The following is a 10,819-nucleotide window of genomic DNA, read 5'->3' as shown; positions in this document are numbered from 1 at the left end:
GTAGTAAGGTCCTATGTCCTCTAGGAGAAACCATATAAGCCTACATTGATTCCTGCACATTTGTTTAAAGCAATGTGAAGTAAAGGAGTCTGAACTAAAGAGTTCTGTCATGGATGCTGGGGTCCCTTCCAACTTTGTAATAGTGTTTTAAAGGTATGGTGTGAATGGGAGCTATCCCTTTAATGGGAAGCCCACTGCAGGACCTGAATGCAAGAACAACCCTCCCCAAAATTTTGTTTCATTAAAAAAAACGTTTATTTGCAAATTCAACAGATAAAAAAATCTTATATAACAAATACAAATAGTAACAAAATAAGAATACACACAACACATTATATACATAGTGCTCATCACATTAAGGACCCTGCTAGGCTGATAAAGAAAGTGTTGTGTGTGCAATATAACACTGTGCCACCAGATGGCGCTGTGAAGTCCCATTTTTCCCTCCCGGATTTCCCTGTTTAAATTTACAACACGTTTAACTGAAACTCTTCTTTGATGTGTTCCAAATCCAGTCTAGATATCCAAAAGGCACCAGCACAAAACTGGCATCTCCAAGACATATTTTCAAATGTCGCCAAGGCAAGGCAAAAGGTCGTTATTTATCAAAACATGTGTGCTGTGTACAAAACTAAGCAGAAATAGCTCATTGCATTGAATTTGTAGTTTAGTATGCTCGCCTTTCTGCACTGCTACATATAAGGCAGCCCAGTAGCCACAGAAACAATGAAAAACCTCACATCCTACCGCAATGCAATGCCAGTAAGTCATAATGAGGGGAAAACGTGACTCTAGAAATAAACAAGTCAATCAAAGTGCTGTCCAGTAGCTCCTTTCAAACACAACAGGACAGTGATAAATGAATATTCAAAAGTATCGAAGCTCCAGGCTGGTGCAAATCCTATGTGGCTGTTCTGTATTTTGGTGGGAAGGTGGATTTTTGCTACAAAATACAAAACACCACCCATGTTCTTTGGGGGAACCCAGTGGCTGTGATGCACGCGGCCGATGAGAAGTGTAGTCCAAAACATTTGGAGGGCACCAGATTGTGAAGGTTGCTGTTAATTGTTCATGTGCTTTCTCCTGAAGGGATACCAGAATATCCATGCTCCACTATCCAGGCATAGGCAAACTTGGCCCCCCAGGTATTTTGGAACTACAACTCCCATCATCCCTAGTTAACAGGACCAGCGGTCAGGGATGATGGGAAGTGTAGCCCCAAAACAGGTGGAGGGCCGAGTCTGCCTATGCCTGCTCTTAGCCGTTGAGTTTCTCCCAAGTGCAAGTTTTGTAATGCGAATTAACGTATGTATTCCACAAAAAGCTCGATGTTTATAAAGTGCGTTCACCTCCGTGCATTCTCTGGTGAAGTTTAAGGCTTGATCCGTGACGGAAACTCTTCTGACACTGGGAACATTGATACGGCTTCTCCCCTGTGTGGATTCTGTGGTGCCTGTTCAGGTTTCCACTCCAGCCGAAGCTCTTTCCGCACTCGAAGCATTTGTACGGCTTCTCCCCTGTGTGAATTCTTTTATGCACTCTCAGGTACGTGCTCTGAACGAAGCTCTTTCCACACTCTGAGCATTTATAGGGCTTTGTGCCAACATGGAATCTCTGGTCTGAGCTCCGAGAGAATGGCTTCCTGTTCTCTGAATATTCATGTGGTTTTTCTCCCATGTGGATTCTCTGATGTTTAGTAAGGTTCATCCAGCCAATAAAACCCTTTCCACACTCTGAGCACATCAACAGTCTCTCTCCATTCTCAATATTCCTTTTGTTTCCTGCATGACGTTCTGCCAGTATTGGAACTTCACGGAAGCCAGCCCCTACAGAAGTCAAGCGCTGCTTCTGCTTTTGTTCAGTTTTCTTTCTTTGGGGACTGTTTTCTTCATCACTATCACTCCCATCACCTGAAAGAATCGAGAGAGAAATCAGAACAGGTCCTCAAATCAGGAAGGAAACTCAATGAAAACAAAGAAAGCAGAAAATACGGTAAGTGGGGAGGCAGATGCCTTTCAATTCCATCAAACAGCCTCTGATGGTGAAAAGGAAATAATAACTGATACTGTTGCACATGCCACATAATATGTTCCGCATTTTTGGGAAATTGATATTTTAGTATGGCAGTCTCTATACTTCGGAACTCCCTGCATATTGTGCCTTCACTGTACTCTTTTTGGTGCCTGCTAAAAACGTTTTTGCTCAGGCAAGTCTACCCAGATATCTAGAATACTGATGTGTTTGCAGTTTATTACCATTTTTAATTATTTGAATTTACCCTTGATTTCTGTTTTAACTCTGAAGCACAACCCAAATCCTGCAAGGAAATAGCTGTAGTTCGATGATACAACATGTGCCTTGCTTTGAGGTTTTTCTATAATCAAGTGCTAAGTATTTTTGTGTGTGAAATAAGAAGCATAAATTATTAGCATTAGTAAATCCATTACGCACCCTCTGCCAAGCAGGTCCTGGGGTGGTTTACAACAATCTAAAATTTGTAATTTTAAAAAGAATTTTAAAAATTACAGTCCTGGGAAAGGGGCAGGCTCTTAAAACATGTCTCAGGTCTCAAGGCCAGGGTAGAGAGCTACCTCTTCAGCATTCAGTTACAGGTAAGAGAAAACAGGTAAGCTTTTATAAAGACTTTCTTAAACTGAGGGGAGCTCCCGTTGTATATCTTTCAGAAGTGAATTCCAGAGTGCAGGAGACACTACCAAAAAGGTCCTGCCTGCCTCTGGTGCCCACCAGTTGAATAAAGGAGGGCACGGGAGTCTGGCCACACAGAAATCAAAATGTCTGCCAGGTGTCTGCATAGCTTGCTAGGCCGAAATGCAGGAGTCCCATGTCAATTACCTACCTGCTAATTTCTCTTCAGAGCCCTCAGTGAATGCATTTTCCCATTCTTTCTGCAAAGCGATGTCAGATCTGGAAATTGGTAGTCCTTTTTTGAGAGAAAGAAGATGTTATTATTTATTAAATTTATATACTGCCCTTTATCAGGGCGTCGTACAACGTTAAAACACATTACACAGCATCAATGACACAAACATAGTAAAGAGCATACCGACAGACAACCTAATTAGAATAATAGTCCCCACACTTTTACAGGTCATAGATTGATTAATTAATAGCCACAGGCCTGGGTAATGTTATAATGCTGCCTTAAATGTATAGCTTGGATGGGGCCAGAGCTTATTTAACTGACTATTTATTTATTTGAATTTTTTTGATTTGCACTTTCATAGCATATATCAAGGCAGCTCGTGGCATAAATACAATTAAATCAGTCAATAAATATCTGTAAAATGGTAAGCCAGTAAGCTTACTGGGAAATGATAAATAATGAATTGAAAAGGATGTTCAAAATAATCTTAGTTTAAAAAAAAAACCCAGAAACTTTTCTTTGGGGAATTTAGGGACAGAACTACCTAAATTGTATAGAAATTTATTTATGTATGCGACTACAACAGCAAGCATGTTACTCGCCCCAAAAATGGAAAGAAGCAGAAGTCCCAGCAAAGGGAGAATGGATGCAAAAACTTATGGAATATGCAGAAATGGCAAAATTTACCGGAAGAATAAGAAATCAAGATAAACTTTTTATAAAAGAATGGAAATGGTCTAGTGAATATTTACAGATAAATTGCAAACAGATAAAAACATTGGCAGGATTACTGCAATAACCTGCAGTTTCATACGAGTTTATATTTAACGTAGATAATTAAATGAGCAAATTAAATGAATTTGGATATGCAGAAGATATTAAAAAATAAATTTAAGGAACGGCAGAAGGGGGGGGGGGGCGGAGGAAGCCAAACTTTGAAATGTTAAAATTATTGTGAAATTAATGAAATGTATGAATTTGAAAAGTATAAATAAACTTTAAAATAATGAAAATAAATATCTGTAAAACGTGTTTACAAACATCAGTAAAACAGCAACAGATACTAGCTGGCTGAAGGGTGGGGGGAATCCATATTGTAAAGATGTAACTAAAAAGTAAAGTTTTTAAGAGAGACATAGCTGTCATCGTTTCCCTTTTTTAAAGGGAAATTCCCTTATTCCGAATAGGATTCCTCGCAATAAAAAGGAAATGTTGACAGCTATGTAGACGTCTGAAAGAAGGCAGGGAGTTCCACAGGGTGGAGCCTGCCACACTAAAGGCCCTGTCAGCTACTGTCACACGCCGTGACGTTTCCCACAATGCACTGCCGCATACAAAGAGCAGCAACTATTCCTGCTTTCAGGATCTATTGGCCAAAACCAAGGAGGAGCCTTACCTAGAGATACCAGACTCGCATAATTCTCCTCCATGACTTCTTTGTGCAGCGCTCTCTGGTCCGGATCCAGCAGAGCCCATTCATCCTCTTTGAAACGCACTGCCACCTCCTCAAGGGACACGGGAGCCTGAAAGAAGGATGGCCGCCCATCAAATCCCACACCTCTCGCTGGGTCTGAAAAAGGAACCTGGGTGGTCCCTTGCCCGTCTCCCCAACAATTCCGCCCACCCCGTACCTGTTCCAACTGGGCAGAAGCCATTCCCAGTCCACCACAAAGAGGAGGAGGCCTAGAAGGAACCTCCGGGGCCATCTCGCGGTCTCCAAACGTTGTTCGACATCCTATGGGGAAGACAAAGAAAACGGGGAGGCATTTTAGGCTCCGTAATTTAACCACAGGATCCAGGCATATTCAAGAGAAGGAGAGACTATGTTGAAGCCTGCTCCGTTATGGTCCTTACCCAGAGAGGTGGTGCCCATGTCAGCCTCCTGCTTGATCTCCCTGAACAGTGGCCTCTCGGTGGCATCTGGCAGGGTGCTCTCTGCCTCTATGAAATGCGAGGTTGCTTTGGATGACATCTCCTGCGCCTGAGATAGGAACCCATGCAAGAAAGTGGAGGGGGGGGGGGAGACAGGAAACAGGTCAGGCAAAGGCCAGGGGTGCCATTAAATAACGCAAGATGAATAAATGTTCAAGTATTAAGTTATTATTACCGTATTGGCCCGTATATAAGCCGCACTTTCCCCCCAAATTCCGACCGTGAAAAGTTAAAGTGCAGCTTATATTCACGACCTTACAAAAATTATCCAGTATGCAGCCAGGAGCACAGCAAAGTGGTGCCTGTCCCACACGTAGTCCCCCGTCCTCTCCCCCAAGGCCGGGAAGGGAGAAAGCGGGGAAGGGAGCAGCTTATATTCGGGCCAATACGGTATCATCATCATTATTAATACCCTCCCTTTCACTCTAAGGTCCCAGGGCAGGTTGCAGCATTAAAACACAATACTAAAAACAATTCAAAAATTGGATTCATAGAAGTAAGGAGAGTCCTAAAAGCATACACCTCAAAAGCCAGGGTAAAAATGAGCGCCATCAGCATTCGCTGGAAGCCGTATAATGTAGGTACCAGATGTACCTCTGTGGGGAAGGAGTGTCACAGCTTAGGGGCCACCACAGAGAAGGCCTTCTGCCACCCACCAAATCTCTGAGGGTGCAGGAACTACCAAGAGGGGCCCATATCAGCACCTGAGAGGGTCTAATTTATCAGCTAGAAGATTGGTCAGCACTTCCTGAGGCAGTGAATCCAAATGCAACCAAGGATTGGGGCCTTGGAATTACCAAAGCAAAACAGTCTCTCACCTCAGCCTCCTTCTGGTCTTCCGCTTGGCTCATGAGAAAACCTTCAGCCAGGGCCACTGCCTCGGCGCAGGTCTCCGGCCCACAATCTCTGACCCAGCTTTGCATCTCTGGGGGGAGGGCAGCCAGGAACTGCTCCAGGATCACCAGGTCCAGCATCTGAGCCTTGGTGCGTCTCTTCGGCTTCAGCCACTGTTGGCAGAGGCGGTGGAATTGGCTGCAAACCTCTCGGGGCCCCTCGGCCTCCTGGTAGCGGAAATGCCTGAAACGTTGGCGCCGAGTGTCAGAGCCAAGGACGTCCTCCTCACCCAGGATCTCCTGTGCGGTTCTCTTTGAGGCTGTCACGCTGCCCCTCGCCTGGACGAAGTGAGGAGATACCCCTGCTCTTTTCCCTGCGTCAGTCGCCACAGAGTCTAGCTCTTCCATCTTTCCTCCACAGAGCCGGTCATTTGCCTTTTCTTTCTGCCTAGGAGGGAAGGAGCGTGTTGTACTGCTGCTTCTTTCGGCCTTGTCAGCCACATCTCTGTGCCATTTCATGAGGTGACTGTGCATTGTGGTGGTTCCCACCTGCTGGCAGCCGCTGGGCTTCCCAAGACTAACAGTTTGACTGGAACGGGCCGCAAATTTGCTATTGGCATCCTTGGCGAAGAGTTTCCACACAAAAGACTTTTCCCCACGATGGGCTGATGGTTCCATGTTGGCGGCAACCTTTTGAAGTGGGTTCTTTCGGGGCCTTTTGATGCCAGAGGCTCCTCCTTCCTTGAGTCCTGGTAGTGCCCTTTCCTTTGCACAGTCCTCCTGTACCAGCACAGCGTTGCCATCTCTGGACTCAAAATCTTGGCTGCTGTTGCTCTCTAGCAAAGTGAATTCCATTGGCTGGCATGCCACACAGGTCAGCGGAGTGGACTGCAATCTAGAACTGCCTGACATGGACCGAGTGTGAGGCCTGGAGGGTGTCATCTGGCCACTTCCTGCTACCTCGTTAAGAGCGGAGTGAGACCCCAAGGTGCCTGAGACAGACCGGGTTCGAGGCCTAGAAGATGCAGTCTTGCCACTTTCTGACGCCTTGTCAAGGACGTCTCTGTGCTTTCTCATCATGTGACTGTGCATTGCAGTGGTTCCCACCAGCTGGCAACCATCAGGCCTCCCAAGGCGAACGGCCCTATGGCAGACACGGCACTGGACCACAAATTTGCTTGTTGTCGTGAAGTACCTCCACACGAATGAGACCCTCTGCCTTTTTGCTGGTGGCTCCATAGTGGTGGTGTCCTCTGGCTCAAGGGACGTGGAGGAGGACTGTCTTAGGAGGCGCCTGCTTCTACGCAGCTTTGGGGCCTCGCCTGGGGTGCTGTTCAGGGGAACTTGGACACAATGTGCTTCTGCTTGCGCTGGAAGGGGCAAGTTCAGCACGTCAGAACTGGACGCTTCCTTCTCTTCCTCCATGCTGCTCTCCAATGCCAGAACGAAATTCTCATCATCCAACTCGAAAAGATCCTCTTGGGAAGGCTCCAGTGGAGATTCTTCCATAGGGTTTTGGGAACCACTCCATGCCTCTTTTACGCTGAACTGTGGTCCCAACCAGTTCCTTTCGTTTGTCCTCTCCATCTTATTCTGCAGGTTGCCCATTGTGCAAGAGGCAGTCACTGCGAAGCAATCCAGCAGAGTCTAGTTTTTTCTGGTGGGAGAGAAAGAGAGAGAAAATCAATCACTGCTTTTCAATAGAAGCACCCATTGAAATTTAATGGAAGGCAATTTGTATGAGCTTAAATGTGCACTGTAGTTTTTGGATTCATCCAAGTTGCTGGAAGCTCCTTATTTCCCAAGTCAGAACCTGCAGGTTCTGTACTGATCCCCAAGGTCTTTTGGACCTCATAGTGATTGCAACTCACAACAAGGTGCAGATGATTTGCAGAAAAGTTGATTTTATTCTCTGCAAGTTTGTCACTTACTCTTCTCCAAACCATGTGTTCCCCCCCCCCCACAAATTTTTCCCTTAGCCTGCACTGTTGCTGCACTTTCTTCCACAAGCAAAAGCCTCACATCAGAAATAGGAAACATGTGTGGTCATGGCACTGTTTCAGAAACTATTGGAAATATAGCATTAATTTATTTCATAGAATTTCTATACTGCTTGGGTTTTTTTGTGTGTGCTTTTTAAAAGCCTCAAATCAATTAAAAAAAGATAATACTGTAATATCAAGGGAGGGAACCCCATTGTATTTTGAAACATTTTTTTGAAAAAACTAAAACTTATTAAAATTCCCTCAACTTCTAAGCCGTAATAGCGCTTTATCAGAAGGCAAGTAGAGTAGGTGCTGCAACAATAAACAAGGCAGGATCTACATTTCTAACCTTCCTTTCACATTACAGAACAGGCAACTGTGGTGTGATTGAAATTTAGAATGGTGTAACATTATTAAATGTCTGGATGTGAAAAAAGAACATTTTTAAAAAACACAGAACTTATAACTCCCATGATCCCTAGTTAGCAGGACCAGTGGTCAGGGATGATGGCTATAATCTGTAAATCTAACCAAATAAACCCGATGTCCAAAACATCTGGAGGGCTGAGTTTGCCTATGCCTGTTCTAGGGATCCCAGTTTGATGTATTACTATGAACCAGGGGCAAGTCAATTACACGGTTCAGGGGCAGTGCGAAAGGATTGCAAAACTTTGGCACCAGTTTGGAGGGGCCCCAAAATTTCAGGGTTTGCGGTTAATGAAGCTCCAGAGCATGTTTTGCAGTGAGTCTGCGTATAAGCACCTATTTAGCTACTAAGAGGACAAATAGCACCAGCACTTTGCAGTGGTGAGGCAGAAGTCGCTTTTGGGGTGCTGGGGTTCCTAGGATGCTGTCTTGGGGACCCTGCTCCCCAAAACCTAATGGGTCTACCACCCACTCGCCCCCTGCAACCCCAGACAACTGCACCCCAGATGAGACTGACCAATGGCCCCTCCCAAAAATATACATAGAACAATTTAAATATGGGTGAGCTAAATTGATGAAGCGTGTGGCAACACCTAAACTTTGGAACTGCCTGTCTATTGACATCAAACAGGCATCCTTGCTGTATTATTTTCAGCACCCACTTAAAACATTTTTGTTTAGGCAAGCCTATCCAGACATTTATTTTTTTTAATAAAGAAAGATAAAAATGACTGGTTTTTTGCAGTACATTTCTAGAGCTAATTTAAATTTACCTCAGAGGAAAACCATTTGTTGAACATCTTTTTTTCACCCTTAACTTTATGTGTAATGCATTCAGCAGGGAAAAAACCAACAAATTTTTAGAAATTTTCCATTAATTTCTGTAACACACCATGTAATACTGACATGTATAAGTGTTTTCTTTCTTACTAACTGCCCTGGATTTTAATCTTCTGAATGTTTTCAATATTTGCTTTTAACTACAGTGGTACCTGGGTTTGCAAACAGTCTGGTTTGCATACGTTTTGGATTATAAACACATCAAACCCAGAAGTGTGTGTCCCAGTTTGCAACCTTTTTTTGGATTACAACCCTTTTTTTATTATTACGAGGAAAAAAATTTGGAGGCCCCATTGGCGAAAGCATGCCTTGGGTTACAACCTGTTTTGGTTTACAAACAGACCTCCGGAACAGATTATGGTTGTAAACCAAGATACCACTACAAGTTTGTTTGTTTTACACACTCGAGCTGTGTATACATTTTGTATTTACACTTACACACAAAGGCACACATAACCTCCATTACACAATAAATAATAATAGTGCCAAAGCAATTAGCAACTAACTTAAAAATATGGCGTTGTGCCCAATGCTAGTCCTACTCAGAGTAGGCCCCACAGAAGTTCATAGGTTTCTTAATTTCAGCAGGTTTACTCAGAGGAGACCTGCTGAAATTAAGAATCCTATGAACTACTTGTTCTTAGTTGGATACAAACTGGAGTAATAAAAATGGACACTAGCATGTTTAAAAGTCAGGATGGGAATATAATATCATGAGAAGGGTTCACGCCTTTGATCGAGGGGGAGCTGACTATGAAATAGCTCTAAAGGGGGGGGGGGGGGAGCAAAGATCTTTCCTGCTTCTAATTGAAAGCTGCCCATTCAGTTTTCTCCCAACGGGATGCAAAAGGGGTTTCTCAGTGTTCAAGGGCAGAACATCTTAAGAGAGGCGTCAGCAAACCTTTTCAGCCGGGGATCGGTCCACTGTCCCTCAGACCTTATGGGGGGCTGGACTATATTTTTTGGGAGGGGGGATGAACGAATTCCTGTACCCCACAAATAACCCAGAGATGCATTTTAAATAAAACTGCACATTCTACTCATGTAAAAATACGCCGATTCCGGGACCGTCCGCGGGCCGCATTTAGAAGGCAACTGGGCCTTAAGTTTGCCTACCCATGTCTTAAGATGTCAAAGAGCGAGAAACAGAGCCTAGATAGGTCGCGTGCATGAGCGAGGGGGGCCGAAGGGCTGTCGTTATGCAGAAGTTTCCCTGAAGCATTTCCTTTTCAACCCTACAATCTGTTGCATTTGCATGCATGGGCGCAGCCGGCGTGGGGGGGCAGCTGCCCGAACCCAAGCAATAAAAATGCATAGCAAACAAAAATCCTGACTACGCCCATGATTGCAGACAGTTTTTCCCAGGGCTTTCGCATTTGTGTGCACGCACACACAAAACCTCCCCGCTTTCCAAACACACATTTTTACAGCTTCTTGCTGCTGTGCCGCTTTGCCCGTCTCCTTCCCGTCCTCTCCCCTGCTTGCTTGCTTGCCTGCCTTCTCCAACCGGGAGCGCGCAGCAGCAGCTCTCGCCTTCCCCTGACTGTAGGCGCGGGAGTCACGGGCAGGCGGTGCGCAATTGCCCCGCGCTCAGGGCTGGAGGAGGCAAGCAAGCAAGCAAGCAAACAGGGAAGGAAGCCGGATCGGTGGGTGCGCGCGCGCGCGCGCGGCTATCCCGCGCCTGGGAGCGCACTCTCCGCGCCCCTCGGAGCGCGCACCCCGCGCCCCTTGGGAACGCGCCTGCCCTGGGCAGCGACGGCATATGCTGCGCCACTGACCCTTCTTGCAGTGCAGTCCGCCCCTGATTCCCCAACGTGCAAAAGATCCCTTTTTGGCGACGGCGGTGTCGGGAGAGAGAGAGAAAAGAGTTTCTGGTTGCCGGCAAAAGTTTTCAGAAAACTCCCCTCTCTGTCCAGGCC

At 45.4% G+C, this 10,819-nt stretch overlaps 1 protein-coding gene across 1 annotated transcript; it reads right to left on the bottom strand.

The window, feature by feature from the left end:
- Positions 1–260: 260 nt before the first annotated feature.
- Positions 261–7,257, bottom strand: LOC308469369 (uncharacterized protein; the record flags this gene model as incomplete). Its single annotated transcript, XM_080991706.1, has 6 exons — positions 261–1,910; positions 2,858–2,941; positions 4,281–4,407; positions 4,516–4,619; positions 4,739–4,865; positions 5,635–7,257. 6 exons carry the CDS (start codon positions 7,255–7,257, stop codon positions 1,333–1,335), a joined length of 2,643 nt encoding a protein of 880 aa, XP_080847832.1. The 3' UTR covers positions 261–1,332.
- Between the last annotated feature and the right edge of the window lie 3,562 nt (positions 7,258–10,819).

The sequence above is a fragment of the Podarcis pityusensis genome (assembly GCF_964106645.2).
Source record: "Podarcis pityusensis genome assembly, chromosome: 2".
Lineage (NCBI taxonomy): Eukaryota > Metazoa > Chordata > Lepidosauria > Squamata > Lacertidae > Podarcis > Podarcis pityusensis.
Note: the sequence above shows the minus strand (reverse complement) of the source record. Positions and strands in the feature narration are given on the sequence as shown.